Source organism: Aethalodelphis obliquidens, unplaced genomic scaffold, assembly GCF_003676395.1.
Source record: "Aethalodelphis obliquidens isolate GAN/ISIS:26980383/991018 unplaced genomic scaffold, ASM367639v1 scaffold18, whole genome shotgun sequence".
NCBI classification, from domain to species: Eukaryota; Metazoa; Chordata; class Mammalia; order Artiodactyla; family Delphinidae; genus Aethalodelphis; species Aethalodelphis obliquidens.
The window spans coordinates 1,726,146-1,751,939 of NW_020837962.1; the positions used below are offsets into that span (position 1 = coordinate 1,726,146).

General features: G+C 38.5%; 1 protein-coding gene and 1 long non-coding RNA gene across 12 annotated transcripts in view; one reads left to right on the forward strand and one right to left on the reverse strand.

Moving 5' to 3' along the window:
* LOC113626185 (uncharacterized) overlaps positions 1 to 7,114 on the forward strand; it is a 77,576-nt gene extending 70,462 nt beyond the window's left edge. Inside the window, exon 6 of the long non-coding RNA XR_003435079.1 lies at positions 7,014 to 7,114. This is a non-coding gene — a long non-coding RNA (uncharacterized LOC113626185). The remainder of the gene's footprint in view (positions 1 to 7,013) is intronic.
* The window catches only part of MRTFB (myocardin related transcription factor B), a 281,537-nt gene that overhangs the window by 38,609 nt on the left and 217,134 nt on the right, over positions 1 to 25,794 (reverse strand). For 10 of the 11 annotated variants that reach the window (XM_027117339.1, XM_027117340.1, XM_027117338.1 and 7 more), the window contains 5 exons: positions 15,731 to 15,796; positions 13,588 to 13,643; positions 12,374 to 12,449; positions 8,636 to 8,797; positions 7,102 to 7,280 (listed from right to left, as the gene is read on the reverse strand). In XM_027117339.1, the coding sequence (XP_026973140.1) occupies positions 7,102 to 7,280; positions 8,636 to 8,797; positions 12,374 to 12,449; positions 13,588 to 13,643; positions 15,731 to 15,796 (539 nt within the window). Of the gene's footprint in view, positions 1 to 7,101; positions 7,281 to 8,635; positions 8,798 to 10,970; positions 12,270 to 12,373; positions 12,450 to 13,587; positions 13,644 to 15,730; positions 15,797 to 25,794 lie in introns of those variants that run through there. The other variant, XM_027117347.1, reaches the window with a different exon arrangement.

The window sequence follows — 25,794 nt, forward strand, 5'->3', positions numbered from 1 at the left end:
AAAAGCAGTTTTAGTCTCTTACAGACCACAAAGGAATAATAGGTATTTCAAAGAATTTACATTTTGAAGGAAGGTCGTGGTTGTGTATTACACTGTTCACATTGTGAAGTCATTAGCTTTTTAGCACTGCGATTGTAAAACAAGTGCCTGAAAAATCTGTTTCTTGCCTAGATATTATGTTAAAATTTTTTTTTTGGTAGGGAATGTTTCCTTTATTTGAACACTTTCCTGTAGGACTTAAACTTCTGGTATCTATCCGTGTGTTCTGAAACAGAATTAAGGAGACTATATGTCATAAGACATTTTGGAATACAGCAAGGCATATGGAAATCTTGAGCCTAATTTTCTCCCAACTAATTATCTTTAAGTATAACTTTTAAAGAACCTAGAAGAAATTCCCTGAATTGGTCTTGAACATTACAGTAAGCCAAGTAGGAAAATAATTGAACAGGAAAATTAGAAAAATGTGTTTAAGCCATAGGATTAAATGCACAGCATAAAATGATGATGAATAACCATATGAGAAAACCTGGTTCAGGTAAACAAGAAGCGAAGTGAAATTTATGTCAGAGCCACTCAAAAGTGTGGTCTGTGGACCTTTGTTACCTGCCAGTGACAAGGACAGGAAGTCTTAGGAAATTTGATGTCATCCCACTACTTTTATTTTATTTTAAAGAGGATTAGTCCACAATGCATTGGAAATTAAACTATATAAAAAAACAAACATATTGGGACTTCCCTGGTAGCACAGTGGTTATGAATCTGCCTGCCAGTGCAGGGGACATGAGTTCGATCCCTGGTCCGGGAATATCCCACAGGCCACAGAGCAACTCAGCCCGTGCGCCACAACTACTGAGCCTGTGCTCTACAGCCCGCGAGCCACCAACTACTGAGCCTGTGCCCCACAACTACTGAAGCCCTTGTGCCTAGAGCCCATGCTCCGCAACAAGAGAAGCCACCGCAATGAGAAGCCCGTGCACCGCAATGAAGAGTAAACCCTGCTCAATGCAACTAGAGAAAGCCTGCGCGCAGCCACAAAGACCCAACGCAGCCAAATATAAATAAAATAAATTAAAAAAAAAGAAAATGATTTAAGAATATGATTAACATACAGCCAAGTGCACCATATGTTGAGAATACAGTTTAGTAGTGTTTACAGCAGAATTTCAAATTGTAAAAATAAAAAATAAAAGGAATATACGTATACTTAGGAAAGTTTGTAAGAGGAGTTACGGGTGATTTAAACAAAACAAAACAAAACATATTATTCCTTCACTACAGGCAGTTTGAGGAACACTGGTCTACAGTAACTAAATTAACCATCAAACTCGTATACTGAGTTTCCATTTTAAAGATTAAAAACTAAGAATATCAAAGAACACCCAAAATACAAGATGTTTATGTTGCTCTTTTAAAATGAGGGGCTGTCCCTTCCCTCTGTAAACTTGATGTCCAATGAGAAGGAATCTTTTCAGGTACTTTCCCTTAAACTAGAAAATGTGAAAGTAATTATATTTAGGGAGATAAATATATTTTACATATATATCAAATGAGGTGCCTGGACAAACACTAGATAACGGTGAATATAATTAAAGTATAAAATTTGCCAAAACAGGGCTTCCCTGGTGGCGCAGTGGTTGAGAGTCTGCCTGCTGATGCAGGGGACGCAGGTTTGTGCCCCGGTCCAGGAAGATCCCACATGCCGCAGAGCGGCTGGGCCCATGAGCCGTGGCCGCTGAGCCTGCGCGTTCGGAGCCTGTGCTCCGCAACGGGAGACCACAACAGTGAGAGGCCCGCGTACCACACACACACACACACACACACACACACACACACACACACCACACACACACACACACACACACACACACACACACACACACACACACACACAATTTGCCAAAACAAAACCTAATTATCACTTCTAGACACAAAAATCCCAAAGACTTTATAGGCATCATAAAGTTGGCCTCTGCAGTTGATTAAGAAAACAGAAACAGGGCTTCCCTGGTGGCGCAGTGGTTGAGAGTCCGCCTGCCAATGCAGAGGACACAGGTTCGTGCCCTGGTCCGGGAAGATCCCACATGCCGCGGAGCAGCTAGGCCCGTGAGCCATGACCACTGAGCCTGCTCATCCAGAGCCTGTGCTCCGCAACGGGAGAGGCCACAACAGTGAGAGGCCCGCATACCGCAAAAAAAAAAAAAAAAAAAAGAAAAGAAAACAGAAACAAAACAAATAACATACTTGTGATCTGACATCAATATAGCACAGTTAACATGGAGATGCTTCTTTAATTGCACAAATATAATATTAAGAATCTTTGTCAGAGTCCTTACTTATAAATACTAAAACACAATCAAAAGGAATTTTATAAAGGACACAATTTAAGAAGGTTTCAAGATATACGGTGCAGGAAATGTGTAATGGGTAAAGGTGCAGTAAGCCAGCCCTGATTCTAGGTTCTTTTACTTGAACGTGTAAGTAGGGAGTGCACCATTCTCTAAAGTGGGTCTTTTCCCAAAGGCACTATTGACAGATAAAAAGCAGACTATTAATGGTCTGTGTGTAACAGGCAGAACTGGCATTGCAGCAACACTAAAGAGTGTTATAAAAACTAATGTTTCAGTTCATGAATGACCTGAGGCTTAGTGTGTGCTGCACTGGCAATAAATAGGCTGTGTTTATTCTTCAAGAAACACTGCTATTCCTTTTTTCCTTCAAGGAATTCTGGAATGTCAGCCCACTGGGTGGGACAGCCTCCGGTTAAAGTTTCTCACTTACAAACTTAGCTGGAGACCAAGTTTCAAGACCAAAGCTAAGAACATAATAGTACAAGCAATGCAGGGAAAAGGAGAATGATAGTCTCTTACACAGGTGGAACTGCCATGAAGCCATTACCAGGTAGATGGCTGAGGTGACAAAAATTCTCTATTACTAAAAAGCTAAGGCCATGCTAAGATGTCCTGACCTACTCAGACAGAAACAGAACAAACAACCCAAATGGATAAGTAGAACTGTTTTCTAATGGTATGTACTTACATATTTGACATTCTTTTTACCCCCCCCCCCCTTTTTTTTTTTTTGCGGTATGCGGGCCTCTCACTGCTGTGGCCTCTCCCGTTGCGGAGCACAGGCTCCGGACGCGCAGGCTCAGCGACCATGGCTCACGGGCCTAGCCGCTCCGCGGCATGTGGGATCTCCCCAGACCAGGGCACGAACCCGTGTCCCCTGCATCGGCAGGCGGACTCTCAACCACTGCGCCACCAGGGAAGCCCTAGCCCTATTTTTAAAGCTCAAAACCAGGGTGCAGCAAATATGGTGAGAACAGTAGGGGCTGGTCTCCCTTCTCTGCTCCTGCCTGCTTAGACCTCAGACCATGGGCTGGTCGCTGACCCTCATCCTTCCTCCAGGCCAGGTTCCAGCGAAGCTGAGGGGCCAGTCACACTTGCCCTGTAAACTCTGACACCAGAATATGAAGTGTAGCTACCCACACTACCTCTTGTGACTCCAAGAGGGAGAGGCTCTACTCGCAAATGAGAGAACAAAAACACTGCTTCTACAAGCTGGCGTCAGCACTCATGGTGCTGAATGCAGTTCAACATTTATTGAGCACTCTTTCTGTACCAGGCCCTGTGCTAGGTTAAAGATAACTCTCCCTCCCCCGCCCCCCTATTTCAGATCATGGTGATAAGTGCAATGAAGAAGATAATGCTGAAAGACACAGTCCCCAACAAATAGATATTCATGAATGAGAAGAAATGCCATAAGAAAATGTGCAAACATTTTTAATCCCCAAACTTCCATATTTCTCTGAACCCAGGCCTCCCCCTGTGAAAGGGTTAATAAGGCAGATAATTGCTAAATTCCTTTCCAATTCAAAAATTCTATGATGCTGGGCTTTAACAAGAACATTTTCTACTGAACTTGACCAATCCCGTTAAGGAGTTCAATAGTTTTGGCTTTAATATAACTAAATACTATTAAAATTTCAGTAAGGTAGAAACACCATAAAGAGAGAGAAAAAACAACAGATTATGTGCAGCACAGAGTTCTTATAAAACCAAAAGAAACACTAACACTCACTGAAAAATAAGAAATGTAAATTTCCAATGCAATTATCAAAAAATATTAGATCTTTTGCATGCACTAGATTCTAAGTTTCTGACACATAATAGGTGCTTGATAAATATTTGTTGAACAAATGAATTCAATCTAACCAAAATCAAGGGGCCAATTAAAACATTCAAATCTCCAGTGTGCAAGGTTTAAAGTAATGATATTACCTACTTGTGATAAAGACATAGTGATAGTGGAATAAAGACTGTATTACTTTCCTGGAAGGCAGTTGAGTGCCTACCTTTTGCTTAACAAAAGATTGAAATCCATTTCATTATCTAGTAATTATTCAAAGAAATATTAGACAAATGCCCAACAATGTATGTATTAAAAAACCAGCATGTAGCAAGAATGTGAGAATACAACAGGGGCACCTGTGTGTTTAAGAATGAAGAACAGGAAACAACTCTAGGTAACCAATAACAGGTAACTGGTTAAAAGAGATACAGTGTATCGGTTCAATTAAATACTGAGGTATAAAAGCAAGGAACACATACAGTTACCATATGACACGGCAATTCCACTCCAAGGTATATACCCAAGAGAAGTGAAAACATATGTCCACATAAAAACATGTACACAAGTGTTCATAGCACCATTATTCATAATAGCAAATGTTCACTAGCTGATGAATAAACAAAATGTGGTATATCAACACAATGGAATATTACTCAGCCATAACAAGGGATGATGTACTGATACATGCTACAACATGGATGAACCTTAAAAGCATTACACTAAGTGAAAGAAGCCAGTCACAAAAGGCCAGATATTGTATGATTCCATTTATATAAAATATCCAGAATAGGTAAATCCAGAGACAGAAAGTGGACTCCTGGTTGCTTAGGGCTGAGTGGAGGAGCTAACAGGGAGTGGCTGCTGAGGGGTATGGGCTTCTTTTGGGGAAGATGAAAGTGTTCTGGAATCAGATAATGGTGAGAGTTGAACAAGTCTGTGAATATACTAGTAAGCAATGAATTATACACTTTAAAAGGGTGAATTTTCCCAGTGCCATTTTTTTTTTTACAGAAATAGAAAAACCCATCTTAACATTAACACGGAATCTCAAGGGACCCCAAGTAGCCAAAACAGTCTTGAAAAAGAAGAACAAAAGTTGGAGATCTCACACTTCCTGATTTCAAAATTTACTATGAAGCTACAGTAATCAAAACAGTGTGGTACTGACATAAAGACAGAGATATAGGCCAATGCAATAGAATAGAAAGCCCATAAATAAATTCCTTTGTACATGATCAGATGATCTTTGACAAGAGGGCCAAGACCATTCAGTGGGGGAAAGGACAGTCTTTTCCACAAATGGTGTTGGGAAAACTGGATATACACATGCAAAAGAATGAAGTTGGATCTTTAGCTTATACCATATTACAAAAATTAAAACCAATTAAAGACCTAAATATAAAACCCCAATCCATGAAAATCCTAGAAGAAAACAGGATCCAATCAATCCAAAACAATCCAATTCATGACATCAGATTTGGCAATGATTTCTTAGTGTGACACCAAAAGCACAGGCAACAAAACCAAAAGTACACAAGTGGGAGTAGATCAAACTTAAAAACTTCTGTTCATTAAAGGTGACTATCAACAGAGTGAAAAGGTGACACATGGAATGGGAGAAAGTATTTGAAAATTATATGTCTGATAAGGGGTTAGTTAATATCTAGAACATATAAAGAACTCCTACAACTCAACAGAAAAACAAATGACCTGATTTTAAAGAGGGCAAAAGATCTGAATAGACATTTCTCCAAAGATGATATACAAATGGCCAACAAGCACATGAAAAGATGCTCAACATCACTAATGATTACAGAAATGCAAATCAAAACCACAGGTGAGCATACTCAAATGTCTTGTAATACTACAATGGCAAAGAATCTGAAAAAAAATATTGAAGTATATATACACACATATATATTTATATGTATAACTGAATCATTTTGCTGTGCACTTGAAACTAACATAACATTGTAAATTAACTATACTTCAATTAAAAAAAAACATAGTGAGATCACTTTGCACCACTAGAATAGCTACTATCAAAAGAATAGAAATTAACAAGTTTTGGTGAAGATGTGGAGAAATAGGAACACTTGTGCGCTGTTGCTGGGAATGTGAAATATTGCAGTCAGTACGGAGGTTCCTTAAAAATTAAAAATAGAACTACCATATGATCCAACATCCTATTTCTGGATATATGCCCCAAAGCACTAAAAGCAGGGTCTTGAAGAGATATTTCCACATTCACGTACTCATCATTACTCACAATAGCCAAGAGATGGAAGCAACCCAATGTCCACTGATGAATGGATAAATAAAATGTGGAATATCCATAAAATGGAATATTATTCAGTCTTAAAACTGAAAGAAACCCTGTCACATGCTACAACATGAATGAACCTTGAGGACACTGTTAAATGATATAAGCCAGTCACAAAGACAAGTACTGTATGATTCCATTTATATGAGATATTCAAAGTAGTCAAATTCATCGAGACAGAAATAGAATGGTGGTTAGCAGGCCTGGGGGAATGGGGAGTTGTTGTTTAATGGGTTTAAGTTTCAGTTTTGTAAGACAAAAAAGTTCTGGAGATCTGTTGCACAACAATGTGAATATGTGTACCACTACAGAACTGTACACTTAAAGTAGTTAAGATGGTTAGAAAAAGGATGGATTTTATGATATGTGAGTTACATCTCAAAAAAAGTTATATGAAAAAATTTTAAAGTGAGTTATAAATATGAAAAAATTTTAAAGTGAGTTTTAAAACTGTTAAATAAAAATATGTATATAGAACAGAAATAATGTAAGAATCTACTGAAAATGTTAGTGGTTGGATTACACATGACAAACCTATATTCTTCTTCACTTTCAGACTTCTCCTCTGGTGAAAACATATTACGTTGATATGTAAAAAACAAGGCACTTTCTCTGTTGAGGGGTAAAAACAAGAAAGGTGATACCTGGGCTGGAGTGTTGGTAGTCACAGGAGATGGCGATTCACTAACTTTTGGCTCACTTGGGGACGCGGCTGACCCCTGCGACTCCTGGCTGGCTGGCTGGTCTGGAGACAAAGCATCACTGCTGTCTTCGTCAAATGAGAAATCGCCCTGAGTTTGGGGATAGTCCTCCTTCCCAACACCTAAAGAAAGAAATGATTTTTAATTTATCTTGGCCTTGGAATGCCAAGGATAAAATGAAAAAGGAGAAATATTATTCATTATAAGGACTTAAGAAGCTGGTTAAAAACAAAATTGAACATAATGTGCTTCCCCATGGAAGAACACACCACTGTCTAAGATGAATACTTGGGGAAAAATACCCAACCTGAATCAGATCAAGTCTTTGGATCCAAATACTAGTTATAGGAAGTACAGGAGACAAGAAAGTTTTTAATGACACCTAGGGATGCAAATGCATTCAGAAAAATCTAGTAATGTGGAAATGCTAGAGGACAAAAGCCTGTTCGTCAACAAATAAAAAGTAAGGAAAGAAAGGAGGAGGAAGACCCACCCAGGAGATTGACTTAAGAGATACATCAGCTAAAGGCAATGTGTGGACCTTGTTTGGATCCAACTTGGATCCAACATTTGGAATCCAACTGTTAAAAAACATTATAAGGCAAAATGGGGCTCTGACTGGGTATCTGTTGGTAAGTCCCACTTCACAGAGCAGCCCTGCTGTACTGACATCTTACCTTTTGGGGCCCATTTCTTCGGAATTGAATGGAATCATAGTGAATTGTACTACTTAGAATTACTGACTACAGACTACCTAAGATTTAAATTCATACTAATGCAAAATATGAAGTCCCCATGATTAATGGAAACTATAATCGTTTTTTAAGTAGGATATTAACTTTTCAAAATTGCTTGCTGAAAAAGTGGCATTATTCTGGAAAACAATTTTTTTCTGCTGAAGTTTATGCCAGAAAAAAATGGTAAACATTAGTAACTAAGTATGGTAAGACTGGGATAAAACGGGCAGATTCTACCATTCTTAATGAATACATCTATACGCATCTGCTATTCACCTTGCTGAACTAAGACTGAACAAACTATTTTTACCTTTCCTAGAAGTAAACTGAACTAAAATAATGAAAAATCTGTAAAAATCTTAAAACAACAGAGACTAAACATAATACAATAAGTTTAACTTAGAAAACATGGTAACAAAATCAGAACTTAAAGACTTAAACATTGTAAAGCAACTATACCCTAATTAAAAAAAAAAAAAGACAGACTTAAACCTCAGATGTAACAAGAGGAATCTCTGTGGTAAGAGATGCTTGTCTTGTAATACATAATATAATAACACTAACAGTAATAATGGGAATCAGTGCAAATGTTAATCAGTTTCTAATTTACCCAGAAAACAACAGTCATGATTAGTGCTGGCTTTTTAAATTAAATTTTTCTTATTTAAAACTGATTTTTCTTATTTAAAACTTCCAAGTTTCTTTTTCTCCCAGAAAACAGTAAAATTTTAGAGTCTTGCCTATAATTGCTTCCTTAACACTGGAGTCTACAGGAAGGATGTTTTTCTCTACCAGCTCCATAGGACCAGGTCTTTGAGCAATCTTTTCATTCAGATCATCAGCTAGTCGAGCTCTTTTCAACTTCATCTGAGTAGCCTGCAGGGATGGCTCTGCAAATGTTTCTAAAACAGGAAACACAGTTTTAACCATTACTTAAATTACTATTTCTATTCCATAATGTTATTTCAGGCCAACTAATTTAAACTGGTATAAACAGACTTACGTGTTCCTAACATATTTATGGAGAGACAATGACTGTTTAAGAATGCTCCTGTATACAATTTACATTTTTAGTCCTAGATAGCTTTATACCGTCTATACAGTATGGATGTCCTCAGACTCAAATTAATATGAACTCAAGCCAAAAATGGGGTCCTGCTATTGCTCATTTATGGTAGGAGAGTCAAATTCATATTTATTAGGCATTGGGGATACAGAGGATGAACAAGAGAGATGTGGTTCATGGCTCAAGAAGTTCGCAGTTTTAGATTTGGCTTCATTGGAAAGTCAATTCGTAGAAGGGGAGAAACTGTTATCTCAGGATATAAGCTTCTCTGCAGGAGTCAGTGGGAAGAGCTACAAATCACATCCTTCGATCAATCCATGTGCATCTCAGAGTCCTTCATCATAATTAAGAATTTGGGTTTATTCTGAATACATAACCTTGGGACATTCAATTACATAGTAATTAATAGTCATATAGAAGCATCAACTCATCTACCCACATATGCATAAAGTTGTATAACAGGTGTGATACTATATCATAACTCATTCATTTGCATAATTCTGTCAATTACTTGTGTTTCTGGTAACTCTCATTATTTTATTACATTGTTCTAAATAATGTTTATGATTGATTAAAGATAATGATGAGGGGTTAACCCAATACTGAGTTGAAAGTCGCTTGCCCCTTAAATTATTCAGTATAAGGTCTTTTAATGAAATTCCCTGTAAGTAACGTCAGGATTATCTGATGTTCTTCATTCTGTAGGTTAGATGGCCTGGCTGAGGCCCGAAGAGCACTGAGACCCCAAGGGCCAATAAACTACCCTCCAGCACAGCTGATCACTTGTCTTTCTACTGGTTAAGTTATGTGCTTACCAAGTATCAATCTTGATTGTCTACAAAATAGCTCATCACTATTGTGACTGCTATTGTCAATACATAATCTAACCAGATGTTACGGGGAAATCATAAACTTCAAAAATGATTATTTCTTGGAAACCTGAGTTAAATGCTTTGGAATGACTTGATAAAGGTAAGCCATTAAAAATAAAATCACTGTCGCATTACTTAGGGCAACTAACAACGGTAAAAGATTTGGGGAAAAATGATAAAATCTAGGATTTTTAAACTCAGATTGCTTTTCAAGTGTCTTTGAGTTTTGTTCCACCATGAATGGAAATTGTAGATGAGGTACAATGGCTATGCTTTATACAAGAAAGATGTGAGCTCCATTCGTTAAAGCCTTCCCTGCACGTGAAGGTCCTACCCCTAAGTTGGAATACTGGCAAATAAATTCATGCTTCTGTAAGTTAAAATAACACGTATGCCCATCTCATTTTTATAATTTTCCTGTATAAACAACTCTGGCCCCAATCTTATTAGACAGAACCCTTCTAGCCACACAGGAAGATGATAGGTGGGGGGAAGTAGATCGTGCAAACCACTTTTAGGTTGATGTTTAAAAGCTTTTGTTAAGATCTAGGCAGGAGAGTCTTCTGCCTTTTCCTCTCTTCCACTGACATTATCCAAGTGATATCAGGAATGTTTGGGAAGAAAATATTCCAAAAGTAAATAATTAGAGGCTGGCATTTTGGTATGCTTCTGTTCCTGGTCTGATTGCTTCATCATCTCCATGAGGCCGAGGCTGGCTTTCGGCTGCTGAACTTCAGGAAATAATATAGACTTTTGCCTGCCAAACATCCAATTCAATCAAAATTGGGATAATGTTATAATAAGTTGGGGGTGGTTTTAAGGTATTTTTGAAATTATAGATGTGACATTCTTTCTTACTTCAAAAGTCTCTACTTTAGAAGAGATGGCCTAAAAACATCACTTATGGTTCATTCATATACATAGTTAGGTTTTTAAATGCTGAGTAGTCTCTTTTTGGAAAAAGCAGGTATGATTCCTTTTGATAGTTAAATGTATTTGCCTTAGCTTTAATTATATTAATAAAGCCTGTTACAGTTAGAAGGCAAGTTGAAACAGACAGCATCATTCCTACAAAAATGTTCCTTATAGGTCAAGATATTTTGAGGCACAGAAGGAGCCATTTACCAAGTTACTTACCAGCAAATTTGCTTCTCTGAAGATTCACTTATCCCTGACAGCTGGTAGCTGCTCCTACCCTACCACTGGAGTTCTGGAAAAGCTTTTTTAGTCCAGCAGACTTCTGAGACGTTCACAACCCAGAGTAGAGACAGGAACAGACCTCTCACCTCCCATCCCAGACATGAAGATGGTTACACAATCATAGATTATCTGGATTAGAAGAGACACTACTTGGGGTTATAGAGGCCAACCTGATAGTTGGAACTTCTTTACAACATCCTTAATGTGGTTTCAGCCTGTGTTTATTCCCTATCACAGCAGCCTGTTTATTCCCTATAGAGCACTTTTCACAATCTGTATCTGTTTTGCCTATGTATTATCTGTCTGTGCCACTAGAATGTAAGCTCCATGAAGGTGGGCATCCATCTGGCTCACTTGGGTCTCTGGTGTCTAGTTTGCGGGCCAGTGTACTAACAGCTCTAATAATGGCAACTGTATCACTTCTTGAAGATTTTATTTTGGACATATCTGACTGACCTTTATGCTGAGCTATAATCTAATACTCTTGTCATATCAATCTAATTCTAATACTAACTCTACCATTAGGCCAGAGAACACAAATCTAATCTTCCTCCTACCTAATAACTGTCTCTAAATGTTTGAGAAGTTTCTGTTTCAGCTCAGGGTTTAACACTCTCAAGACTATCAGAGGGTCAAAGCTCCTTAGTCCACAAATTAGTCAGTAAAGCAAAACAATGAAAGAAAATGTAACTCAGGAATTTAATGGTGGAGATACCAGATTTCGAGAATGCTCTGTTTTTAGAGAGAAAAACATCACGGCCTGAGCCACATGTCTCACCAAAGATGGAGTGGAACTGTCCTTACTAGCTTCCTAAGAGATGAGACTCAGTCATCGAGAAAATCTGGTGGGTCAGGTGGAGCTAGTTTGTGATAATGGTCAGATCAAGCTGGATTGTTGTGGGTTAAGTAGCAACAAAGAGAAAATGTCAGGTATGGGCCTTGCCCCAGGTAGACCTAACAGGGTCCAAGTCGTTGAAAATCTAGGGTTAGACTTGTGGCTGTCATACCCCTTATGACTTAATGAGCAGGCGCACATCCCTCACAGATGAAGAAATCCTCTGGACCGAAAATGTTTTTCCAGAACAGTATGGTAGAGATACCTATAGCACCCCCAGCTGGCGGGCAAGAGTCAGTCCATCAATTGGCTATTTGGAGAATCAAACCTTCCCCATGTATCTAACAAAACATTTTTAGCTTTGGGTCTTCATGTTGCTATCCAGTTTGGAGGATGTCAGCCTGTGGGGTAAAAAGTTATTAAAATGGGAATAAACAGAAATGGTGGAATTCTCACTTCTTTTCTTGAGAAAATGTAGCCAAAGCAGCAGAAATAGAATTTTTACCTTCTAAAATGTGCATCCTGACAAGTTCAGAACGATCTGGTCGGCTCCGAATCTTGTGCTTCAAAAAGTTTTCGGTCTTTAAAAAAGAGAGAGAGAGAAAAATTCTTATCATAAATTGTTTATGATTTATTGTAGTTTTACATTTTTTTCTCAAGGTACTCTATTTAAATAAATTGTATACTCTTTTGATCATGATTTTGAGAGGAAGAGTAGAAATTAGTACTTTGAAAAACTATTATCCAATACATGATTTAAATTGCAGCCTTCAAAGTTGTACAGGGATTTGAAGTGTATGCTGGTATAAAGTAAGCACTTTATAAACTTTTATTTTAAAACTTGGAAAAGGCAAAGGCTCATAATTTTGTAGATGACTTTTGAACAGAGGATTTGAACATTTAAATGTCTAAAATCAATAAAATCTACACTTCAGGTCAAGTAAAAATCCATCTAAGATAACACATTTCCTAAAAATCCTAATGTATTTTCTGTGATGAATTCCTATCTTTAATCATACTTTCTTATTCAGAACTGTACTCAATTCTAAACAATAAGGCTTTAAAATGGGTTTTGTATTTTCTAAGACTCTGAGAGATCATTATTGCATCCTGGGAAAATTCTTAAGGAATTTTTGGAACATGCTTATTTTCATATTGCATGATAGAAGTTTCCTCTAAAACAAAAAGAATAATGGCACTTTTAAAGAAAAATAATAAACACCAATTTAGTGTGCAACTATGATGGAGTCATTTCAAAGAATAAAACAGAGCTGAATATGGCAATATTCCTCATTCAGCCAAATTCTCCCACCCTTGGTCAAATGTACTGCTAACATAGACCCAGGAGGGAAACGAAGGAAGGATCCAGTGTCAGTACATCACTTGGGCTATCTGTCTGCAGAGGTAACAAATGGCAGAATTACTCCATCATTATTCTAAAAACTGTTGTTATGCTCCAAAAGTAAGAAAAAAGTGTGATTTGTCCTTTATGTACAACACTAGTTTACTAGTTTTAAAAGAACAAAATTTGAATGTCCTGTATTTTCTATAAACCTCCAAGATAAAACTATGCCAGGATATATTACTCTATATGCCATGTTATCCTGAAAATACACTACATTTTCTCTATTGATATACGTAGGAGTAAGACTGTTACTTGTCCACAGGTACTTTAATACAAAAGAGAGAAGCAGAATATTTTAAACTGAAATTCCTTACTCTGGCTCGTTCCAAGCTTTTTATCTGCTCGTGGAATGCCGCTGGGCTCTTCAGGGCTGTGAGAAAAAGAAATCATTTCCATGGTATAAATAGAGGAGTTAATACTTCAGTCAAATGTTACAGTGTATCATGGTGATGTTTTCTCTTAATCTCATTAGTGTGCCTCTACAGTTCCATTTATTTCCTAGCTCCTTTAGGAGATCTGCAAAATTGAAACCTTAAATGTTTCAGAATTAAAATTATGTGTTTTACAAATAAAACAAGTTAACATTCACAACAGAGTTGTATACATAATGGCAATGCATATATCAGGTCAGACTAGTTCCAGCCCATAGTTGGGGCAAATTACCATTACCAAGGGAACTGTTTGATGGTTCCTTAACAGGTCTTTGCTCTTATGGCCCTACAAGTTACTGGGAAAAGCCCACATGTCCTCAGGGCATTTAACGTTGGAGTGATCTAGCCTTGAACTTGAGGACACTCTGCAGTTCATGTCTAAGAGAGCAGAGTTACCACCTACTGAGAACCCACAACACACTTAGCCCCGTGCTCTGTGGCCCATCACAATTATATTGCTGCTCATCATCACAACAGCCTTGTGACATAGGTATTAGCCCCAGCACAGATGAAAGGCTCAAAGAGGTTAAATGAATTCTTGAAGTTATACAGCTAGATGGTGGTCAAAGCGGGATTTACATCTAGAATTCTGAATTTGGCAGGTTCATGCTCTTTCTACCATACCACAATGCAACTCACTCTAAAGACACAGTGATTCCTTAATATGTTAACTTCTAGTACATTATTCCAAAGTCCCAGAGAGAGAGAGAGGCAGTGTTTATTAAAACATCACATACTACAGAATTTCTACCAATTATCTTTGCAAAATCTTCTGTGTGTATGTCCACTGCTGTCTGATTACACCCTGCACTTATCACTATGGGCAGTCAGAGAATGTGGATGGAATGCAGGACTAGGCTTAACCTGGTCTATCACCTCCCAATATTGGCCAATCAGCTCTTGGTAACATTCTTTTCAATTCTGGTACTTAAACCATTGCAAAGACTCACAGAAGCCCAGCCAAACAGGTTTGGCCAGGGACCAGCTCCTAAAAGCAGACTACAGCTGGCTTCACAGTGGTATTTAAAGCACCGCACTTTGATCCTGTTTGATTGACTCATATCAGGAATGCAGTGGTGGAGAAATCTGGCAGATTATCAAACCAGCTTCTGATAACTGGTTTTATCACAATGCTAGATTTAAAATATGTAGATACTCAATTAATAGTAGTTCAGAAAAAAAAGTGTTCACAGGGAAAAACATCTCCTTATCACAGAGAAAAATCGTTCCTTATCACAAACCAAAAAAAGGCAATAGCAGTGACTGTGAAGACTGGGAAGCATAAGTACATGTTGTAATTTCTTTCTAGTTTTTTAAGCCAAATAAGTTACTTCTTAGAAAAATCAATTTTTAGACAAAAATCCCCAAATAATGCTAACAGCCTATACAAAACCACCACTCTTCTCCTCTAAAATATAAAATCACCTCCAAATTTGGTGATTAAAGGTAAAGAAGACAACTTGGACAAATATTCTAAAATTAATAGACTCTCAAAAATGAAGGAATGAAGCCTAGAGCTACTTGGGAAAATATCTGTACTTGGGCAAGAAAGATTTTATTAATTATAAATAGAATGCTTATTAGTCCTGTAATTGAGATACATAATTATATAGACTATACTATAGCATCAAAGATAATTAATTTGAATTAAAGTAGAACCAGGTTTTGAATTAACTTATCATGTTACTTTTGCCAGTATCATTGGATTCATTATCTAGTGATTATTTCAGTTATTTTAAAGCTAAAAGTAATGCTGAAGTTTGAAGAACTGATGTTAGCCTAATTACAGAGCTTTAAAGGTATTCTTTGATAATATAAAATTTGTGTCTATCTTTTAAGTTGCATCTGGTTTCCAAAATGTATTTTAAATGATTGTTAGGTTAGCAATGCTGATGCCTGGTTTTTCCTTATAAATTGTATGTGGATTAAATGGATACCACTGAAAGTAGAGTGTGGAACAGCTTCTTCTTAGACATGCCCATTTTGTTACATCACATTAGAAATGACAGTGACACTTCAGTCTTACGTGGCATGATGCCCTGGTCCACTAGTTGTTCTCTCGTCCTCCTTTGTTGCAGCCTCAGCTGGAGCACTGTGAAAAGGAAATAATCACCATTGGAGTTAACAGGCAAACTGTAGGGTCCAACTTACAAAGTTCCAGAGGAGATACAATTAAGCTTACTTAAAAAGCTTATATTTCATAATTGAATAAGGATACTACCTGGTACCATTCAACCTGTCCAAAAAAAAAAAAAATCAGTTTGTGATTTCTGCCTTTTGGGTGAACTCTGAAGTTCTCTCAGCTTATCTTTTGTTTAGTCAGTTAATAATCTTAAGTTGATGATTAAAGCTAAGTCTTTGTTGTTTAAATACAATCACATCGTACTCAGCAAATAAACAAAAATAGTCGGCTTATATATTCTTATTAATAAAAAACAGAAATGTGAGATACCTTGACATTCCTTAGTTATTTTAAAAAAACAAGTTAATAGCAAAAATGTATTTTAAGGAAAGATTAATGTATTTGGAGGAACTCACTCCATCTGGAAAATTTTGTTTGTTTGTTTTTTGCGGCACGCAGGCCTCTCACTGCTGTGGCCTCTCGCGTTGCGGAGCAGAGGCTCCGGACGCGCAGGCTCAGCGGCCATGGCTCACGGGCCCAGCCGCTCCGCGGCATGTGGGATCTTCCCGGACCGGGACACGAACCCGTGTCCCCTGCATCGGCAGGAGGACTCTCAACCACTGCGCCACCAGGGAAGCCCCTGGAACAAATTTTAAATAGCTTTAATGAAGGCCAACTTCATAATAAAAATTAGACCTATGAGATATTACTAATTACGCAAAGGAAAATTTCTGAATTAAGACTTTGAAGTTTAATAATCTTTGCAAAACATAACACTGCATCTCACTCCAGAAGTTCTAAGAAAGCCACAAATCAATTGGTACCTAATTATTTTAATTAAAAGAGTAAATAAATCATTAAACTTGTAGAAAACAAGGTATACATCACAAAATGTGGAAATCCCGCTTGCCAAATTTAATAAAATATATTTTTTCCCCTAGATTTCTCAAGCAGATTCCTTTCATAGCATCTCTATGTTTTTGTCTGGAAAGTGAGCTGATTTCAAAAAAGAGTAATATATGAAGTAACTTCGAAAAATATTTTCCTTGGTTTGCCTTACGTTCAATTTTAAGTTTCCATTTTTAATTTTTCTTTCAAACCATGGATGAAAACCAAGGTTAGGATTATTAAGGGTCTGCCTAAGGGTTGTCAATATGAAAAAAAAAATTAGCTATGTGTATTTCTTAAATGGTAGGGAAGGAAGACAATTTTTTAGCAAGGGCGTGATGAGGCTGGCTTGGACCAGGCTCAAATGCAAGGCACATAACGGCTCCTACTTGCAATTAACCCCAAGACCTGAAGATGCAGGGCCTGTGGCCCTCATATCCTTTGCTTTTTGCTTGCCCTTGTGCTGACTGCAGAGCAGAGCCCAATCTTAGATATATTTTAAATATATTTTCATATTCATTGCTAGATATGAATGTTATCCTTTACTTAATACTGAAAAAACATTTTATATGCTTCTTTTGGGGGCCACAAAGCTTCACTGACATCCCATTTACGACTGAAGCAACTGACATAAGATTCTATTACACACACAGCAAAAGAAAAACTTAGAGTCAAAAAAATATATGCACGTTTCTCACATTGAAATGTTTTGTGGTTCTCTGAATCAATTATGCTCTAACACAAAGATCTTTTCCCTGATAACTTATAGTTTATTGAGAATAGTATGTTCCCACTGTACTTTACTAGGAACAAAAATAACCAAGGGGATGACCTGTGGATCTGATAGCACCCAAATGCCTGCATACTCCGACATTCTTCTGTGAATGCCGAAGTTAATTCTTGTCTGAAATCAAGGTGGTCATATTCGAGAGGCAGAATACCAAGAAAAGGAATACTGAGAGGAGAAAAGGGTCAGAACAATCTCTAGTTCAAAGGCTGACACTTCTGGAACACGGTGGTCCACGTCTGTTGCAGAATCTCTAGCAGTAGTATTTTTCCTTTCTCCCACAGGAGTCTTCAAAGAAAGGAGTAAAATAGAAAGGGTAATGAAAATATCATCAGCCTCTTCTTTGGTTTAAGACAAACAAAGCACCATACTAGTGAGACAAATGTGTCAAACACAATACATATTTCTAGGCGAATGGCATCTTGGAATGAGAGATACATTCGCACCAACATGGTGACAACAGCTTGTTAGTCTTGAAGCATCTCCTGACTGTACGCTGGTCAGCTGCCCTCATGCGCCTTCACAGCAGTCCTGTCAGCTGTATTATCTTTCACCAGAAATTGCATTTTCATGCTGTTGTGCGAAGGTATCTGTTGCCATGAGGGTAATACGCCAAATGAATGCATGTCACCAACCACACCAGTTGTTAAAATAAAACAAAACCATTGTGTTTTCCATCCATTTTTCTTCACGACAAAACAATCAATCCTATTTATTTCATACTGCTCGAAGGTAGGAGAATAATCTTCTCGATCAATGCTCTCATTACCTATTAACTTTCCCAAGTAGCAATATCCTCACACTACAAATACTACTCAAAGCAGGTGTGGCAGGCAGCCTTCCCCAGGCATGTTCATTCATTAAGAGCCTATTTATTAGGCGTCTGTTAGTGACTGCAGGGTGCATGCATGCGAAAGAACAGCAGCAGCTGTGAATAGAAGGTCTGTTTTTAGGCAAAGACATTAGGAAGAACCTGAATGGAAGAGGAGGCAAATAACCAGCCATGTTGTTAAGACTGCAGATTACCCAGCTTGATTTAGTTTTCATCTATACCAAAAGGTGGGCAGCACGGGACACATTATGTTGAATATAAGGCACTGTGCCCTATCGAGAGACTTGGGTACATTGCCACTTTTGGTCAATGTTAAAACACAATTACAGTATTCGTTCATATCAAATACAACCAATCACTGGCAACCTGATGGAGGCTCTTCTGAGTACTAATGATTATAAAAAGTACCTATCAGATAGGTACAGGCTCATAATTTTGGACAATAGCAAACTTCCTTTTACTCTTTTCCACTCATCCAATGAGTGGAAAAAAAGAAAGTTAACACAATAAATGACAAGCAATACCTGTCCCTTAAAGGCAGACCACTCAGGCCAGGAAGAACAAGGCTTGAATGATGTAGACAGCTGAACTGTCCTGCAACACTAGAAAGCTAGAGCTGCCCAGACGTGGGCAGAGCTTATCCAGACCGTGAAGGGGGAAGAGACCCTGAATAGAGAGGGCCTGACTCTTAACGATCAGAGAGGCGTTCACCATTGTGGGCATGTGAGCATCTAAAGATGCTTTATCAAGTTAACCTTGGAGACCATCTTCCTCCCTTTGCAGCCTCCAAACTCACGTCTGTGTGGAGGGCAGGACGGCCCAGATCACTGAATGCTACTGGGCCTGTTGCACAGTTGCAGTTCTTAAGACCAATGGATAACCCGGTAGGCTGGCTGATCCCTGGAAGCCTGACATACTCTGCACACGTTCACGAGACTGAACTCCTGTAGCCACAAACAGAAGACCAGACGCTGGTCCAGCACTGCTTTCCTGTGGCAGCAGCGGGGGGTGGTGGTGCATGGCTGCCTAAGAAGCCAACCTCGGGGCAATGGCCTTGTGTCTGAAAACAGACCTGAGAGCATTCGCCCCCGGTGCCTTGCTGAATTGATAAATTGTGCTACTGGGCTGACATCATAGCTTCCAACACATTAGGAAACTGACTAAAATTCAGCAACTCCATGGCCATCTTACAAATAATTACATGCCAGAAAAGAAAACATGTAAATCTACAGAATTCTGGAAGGAAAAAAAAAAGAGTTCAAAACACTCAGTGAGTGAGCCGCTACATCCTTTCAGAAAACAAAGGACACAGTAATAACGGCGCTGAAATAGAATTCATGTTACGACTGCTCACATTTGAACATTTTCAAAGAATGTCTTTATCTTTGAAACATGCAGAAATGAAAATAATCTGATACATGGACCTAAGAAGTTCTTACGTTTAAAATGGGTGGGGTTAAACCTGTTTCACTTTCTCAGAAAGGTGTGTGTGTGTGGGGGGGGTGGTGGCACACAGGTGTTAACAGCGTATCTCATTATACAGCTAGCACTGTATTCTCTGTGCAAAAACCGTTACCACAGGCTGAGAAGTCTATAACAGCTCTGTGTTTCCCGATGACAAAACTCACAAGAGGTACACAAAGGACCTCCATTAACAGAAGGAGATGAGGTTACAGAGCCATTTGCTTACCCTTTGTGTCACATCTTTCTTAACTAGCCTGAGTCCAACGTTTTTATTTTTTATTAATAAGAAAATAAATCTCTTTACCTATTAAAAGAGTGATATATGTTCATTACAGAAAATAAGGAAATTTTAAAAAGGAGGAGGAAGAAACCAAAAAAGAAAATCACCAATAATATCATCAACCAGAGAGATATACAACTACTGTTACCATACTGGTGTGTTCCTCTGTCTCTTAGCTAAGCATAATTTTTTTTTTTTAAAGAAGATGTTGGGGGTAGGAGTTTATTAATTAATTTATTTATTTTTGCTGTGTTGGGTCTTTGTTCATCGCGGTGCGCGGGCCTCTCACTATCGCGGCCTCTCTTGTTGTGGAGCACAGGCTCCAGACGCGCAGGCTCAGTAGTTGTGGCTCACGGGCCTAGTTGCTCCGCGGCATGTGGGATCCTCCCAGACCAGGGCTCGAACCCGTGTCCCCTGCATTAGCAGGCAGATTCTCAACAACTGCACCACCAGGGAAGCCCAGCTAAGCATAATTTTTGATTCTCTGCTTCTACATACTATGATCACACTGTACAATGATAAATGTTCTTGTTATTTCAATGGCTACATAAAATACTCTGTTGGGTGGACATGCATAGTTTACTAAATATACCCCTATTATTTATCACTTAGGTTGTTTCCAATTTTTACAACTACTATAACTAATGCTACGGTGGGTTTTTTGTGTATAAAGTTTATTCCTTATTTTTAGTTATTTCCTTAATTCCTAAAAGGAGGATTCCCTATGTGGTCCATATAAGGCATGGCCATAAAGTAAGGAGACCAATTTGTATGCAAACCATCATCTTTGAAATTATAGTAGACGTGTGAAAACATGGATACAGACTACTTTACATCTGTTGCATTTAGAGAAAAAATTTTAATTAATTTTTGCATTTTTCCAAGATGATGTGTGTTATTATTTCTTAGGGCTAACATTCATGGTTTCTGATTACATTTCAACAAAAAGAAAAATGCATATAATTTGGAAAATTCTACTTAAGTGTTATGTCTTGTTACAAAAGACAAAAACAATATTCTGTCAACATAAATGTTTTCAACTTGCTTTTTAATACAAGAAAAGTAAAAACGTAATTTTAACCACCATTCTGAAAAATGAAAGGTAGCTCATCTAATGGCAAAGAGGAAATGTCATTCTTATTCATCATCAGAAATAGTTTAGAATTAAAAAGTATCATCTCTGGGCTTCCCTGGTGGTGCAGTGGTTGAGAGTCCGCGTGCCGATGCAGGGGACACGGATTCGTGCCCCAGTCCGGGAAGATCCCGCATGCTGTGGAGTGGCTGGGCCCGTGAGCCATGGCCGCTGGGCCTGTGCGTCCGGAGCCTGTGCTCCACAATGGGAGAGGCCACAACAGTGAGAGGCCCGTGTACCACACACACACACACGCAAAAAGTATCATCTCTTAGTTCCTTTCCCCTGATTCTTAAGTTGATTAAAGTGCTTTTAGAGCAAAATTTTAGGATTAGTTTCCAATATTGAAAAAAAAACAACCTCAAAATAGAATAATGTCTTTCACATAATATTTACACCCCTTCAAAATTTTTAGCTGCTTTTTGAACCAAGATATGTCTTTTTCTCTTTTGTTTCTGTAAGTAGAATGTTTGAAATGTTTCCATAATATGACATAAAGTGCCTTTTTACTCTAAAGGAAAAAACCCACATCATGCAGCATTTTAATAACATATAGCAATTTGGCATGAGTTGAACAAGCCAAAACAAAGCACAGTTTTGGGCCAGGGGATTTGCAAGGGGACATCTGAGGAACGTATATAACAAAAACAAGGCAGAAATGACACTTTCTGGGAAGCAGTATGGCAGGCAGCCATGGTCTTAAGAAATTCTTTATAAATAGCTAGTTTCAGTTATGGGGTATGAAGGAGGGTGGGATGAGTGGGGACGGAGCGTGGGGGTGGGGATTAGCAGCTGCCTGCAAGTCAAAGAGAAGATCCCAATGTATATTATTTAATTACAGGACACTGGACAGAATAAACTGCAGAATCATGAGGGGAGGAAAAAACACCCCAAAACCCTGAGCCAGTCAAGTAAAGGCTGGGTAAACCAGTGGCAAAAGCAAAGATGGGAAACTGAAAAATACTCTAGAATTGACTATGTATTGACTCTGAAGATAATATTAGGCAAAAAACAGACCCTGGTTTCAGTTTTTAAAAATTTGTTTAAAGATGTTTGAGTAGTTAAGAGAATGAAGTAGTTGTACTTTGGCAAAAATTTATTATGCATTGTTTAAAGAGTGATAATTTAAGGGCCTGGTCCTATAAAAACAAGACAATTTAGAAAAGCCAACATCTTCATATTATCTTTTGAACTTAGATACAGGAAGGATTAACTGGTCCCTAAGTAATACCTTAGAACAGTTACATTTGGGGGCCCCATTCAACCCTGATTTCAGTGTTCTATCAAGCAGCTGGTTCAGCAGTAAAGTTTACAACTGCATTTGTTCAATCAGCTAGGGGCAAATGACATCTTGAAAAAATCTGTATCAAAAGAGCAAAAGACTGATGGACTGCTTTTTCTGTTCCTCAAAGTAAATGTTTAAAAAGCTGGGCTTCCCTGGTGGCGCAGTGGTTGAGAGTCCTCCTGCTGATGCAGGGGACACGGGTTTGTGCCCCGGTCCGGGAAGATCCCACATGCCGCGGAGCGGCTGGGCCCGTGAGCCATGGCCGCTGAGCCTGCGCGTCCGGAGCCTGTGCTCCACAACAAGAGAGGCCGCGATAGTAAGAGGCCCGCGTAACGAAAAAAAAAAAAAGCTGGTGGTGGTTATTATTATTGTTACTACTACTACTTTAGATAATCGGTGAAGATAACCACTTTTTTTTCCAAACATAATACCATAAGGATTAAAAATAAACCTTTTTTAGAGCAGTTTTAGGTTTACAACCAAATCAAGCGGGAGGTACAGAGATTTCCCAAACACCCCCTACCATCAAACATACTGAGCCTCCCCATCATCAACAGGATTAAAAAAATTTAACTCCATATAGTTTCCCGGGGCTTCCCTGGTGGCGCAGTGGTTGAGAGTCCGCCTGCCGATGCAGGGGACGCGGGTTCGTGCCCCGGTCCGGGAGGATCCCACATGCCGCGGAGCGGCTGGGCCCGTGAGCCATGGCCGCTGAGCCTGCGCGTCCGGAGCCTGTGCTCCGCAACAGGAGGGACCACAGCAGTGAGGGGCCCGCGCAACGCCAAAAACAACAACAACAACAACAAAAAAGGTGAAAGATATTTTCTTATATCAGTCTCCCTAGGCAAAAGAAACAAAAGCAAAAATAAACACATGGGACCTAATCAAACTTAAAAGCTTGTGCACAGCAAAGGAACGATCAACACAATGAAAACACAGCCTACGGACTGGGAGAAAATATTTGCAAATGATGCGACCAACTATATCCATAATATACAAACAGCTCATAAAACTCAATATCAAAAAAAATCAAACAACCCAATCAGAAAATGGGCAGAAGACCTAAGTAGACATTTCTCCAAAGAAGACATACAGATAGACAACAGGCACACGAAAAGATGTTCAACATCGCTAATTATTAGAGAAATGCAAATTAAAACCACAATGACCTCACACTGGTCAGAATGGCTATCATCAAAAAGTCTACAGGGAATTCCCTGGTGGTCCAGTAGTTAGGACTCTGTGCTTTCACTGCCGAGGGTTCAATCTTAGGGAACTAAGATTCCACAAGCTGCATGTTGTGGCCAATAACAACAACAACAAGTCTACAAATAATAAATGTTGGAGAGGGTATGGAGAGAAGAGAACCCTTGTACAATGTTGGTAGGAATGTAAATTGGTACAGTTGCTATGGAAAACATTATGGAGGTTCCTTAAAAAAACTAAAAACAGAGTAACCATGTGATTCAGCAATTCCACTCCTGCATATGTATCTGGAAAAAATGAAAACACTATTCCAAAAAGATACATGCATCCCAAAGCCAAGATACGGAAACAACCCAAGTGACAATCAAGACGACTGATTTAAGAAGATGTGGTATATACAGGATTAACAGATACAAACTACTATAAAAAATAGATAAGCAACAGGATTTACTGTATAGCACAGGGAACTATATTTAGTAGCTTATAATAACCTATAATGGAAAATAATCTGAAAAAATATATGACTGAATCACTTTGCTATACATCTGAAACTAACACAACATTGCAAATCAACTATACTTCAATTAAAAAAAAGTGAAAGTCAGTCCATCCGACCAGAGACCTCCAGTCCTCCTCCATAAAGGTAACCACTATTAAACTTCTATGGCTCTAGAGAATGTTTCGTGAATATTCTGGCAATGTTAAGTATAAAATATGCAAAGGAAATACACGCGGAGGCATCATACCATTCACACAGTTCGATAATCTGCTTAAAAAAAAAAAAACCACCCATGAAATCCAGCTCATTCTTCTTTCTGGTTATCTTAGTGGCTGTATCTAACATATGGATGTGTCAATCATATACATTTAAGTTTCTAGATTTCCTGCTATTATTGTTATTACTAACAATGCTGCAGTGATTATCTTCATTTTGTCATTGTGTGTATGTTTGTGTGTATGTATAAACACTTAAAAGATATATATATATACACATATATATATACACACACACACTTAAAATACACACACACAGACTGAAAATTTTGATAGGGACACTTTGCAATCCAAATGGTTGTACCAATCTATATCCCCACTTACAAGGCAAGAGAGAGGACCTTTTTGCTCATCCCTTCCCCATAATATACATCATCATGCTTTAAGGTAATTTTAAATTCAGAAACAAAGATCACTTACTCTTACCTAAGGCTATCAGCAATATTATGCCAAAGTAATAGTAAAGTTTGAAATAACTATTAAGCAGTAAGGGACCAATAGATATCAAAAGAATTAGTGAGAGTGATGGGGCTGGGTTTTTGACTGAATGCAGAGATATTTACAGTGGTTGTCATAAGCTCAGGTTAAGCTTTCTCTTGTAAACCACATATTTATTTATAAATTTGGTAGAATTCTTCTCATGTTCCAGGACAGAAACCTAATAAGCTTAAGACTTCTCATTCTTTTTTCTTCAATTCCAACACAGCTGAGAGATGTAATAGACAGATTTGAGAAATACTTAGAACAAAATCAACACTATGTGCTGAGGGACTGGATGTTGTGTTTGAAGGAAAAAAGATAAAGATGATGCCTGGGCTTCTGGCTTAAGCACGTGGGTGGGCCACTGACTGAATAAAGAATACATCATGGCCATCTAGGGAGTTCAGTCTTGGACATGTCTGAATTAGAAGCTGAGATGTCAGAGCGACAACTGGCTCTATGGGTCCAGATTTCAGAAGGTAGCTCTTGGCAGGAGGCTAAAATTTGGAAGTTGTCACTTATGTAGTACTTGAAGCTATGGGAGTTTGCCAAGGTAGAGAATATAGAAAGAGGCGGCAACAACAAGAAGCAAAGGACCAAGTTCCTAGGAAATCCAACAATTAAAAGCCCATTTTTATAGGTCAGATAGGGGATGAAGGTCCAAAAAAGAAAGTGAGAGGAAGCTGCCTAAGGAGGAGGAGGAGCCTGGAGAGTGTGTATAAAAGTGTTTCTAGAAAGGGGTCACGACCAACTGGGTCCGATGCTGCTGTTGTAATACATGAAGGAGCTGCTTTTTGGAGTGATGGATGGAAACCAGGCTGGAAGAGGTTAGGGAGGGGT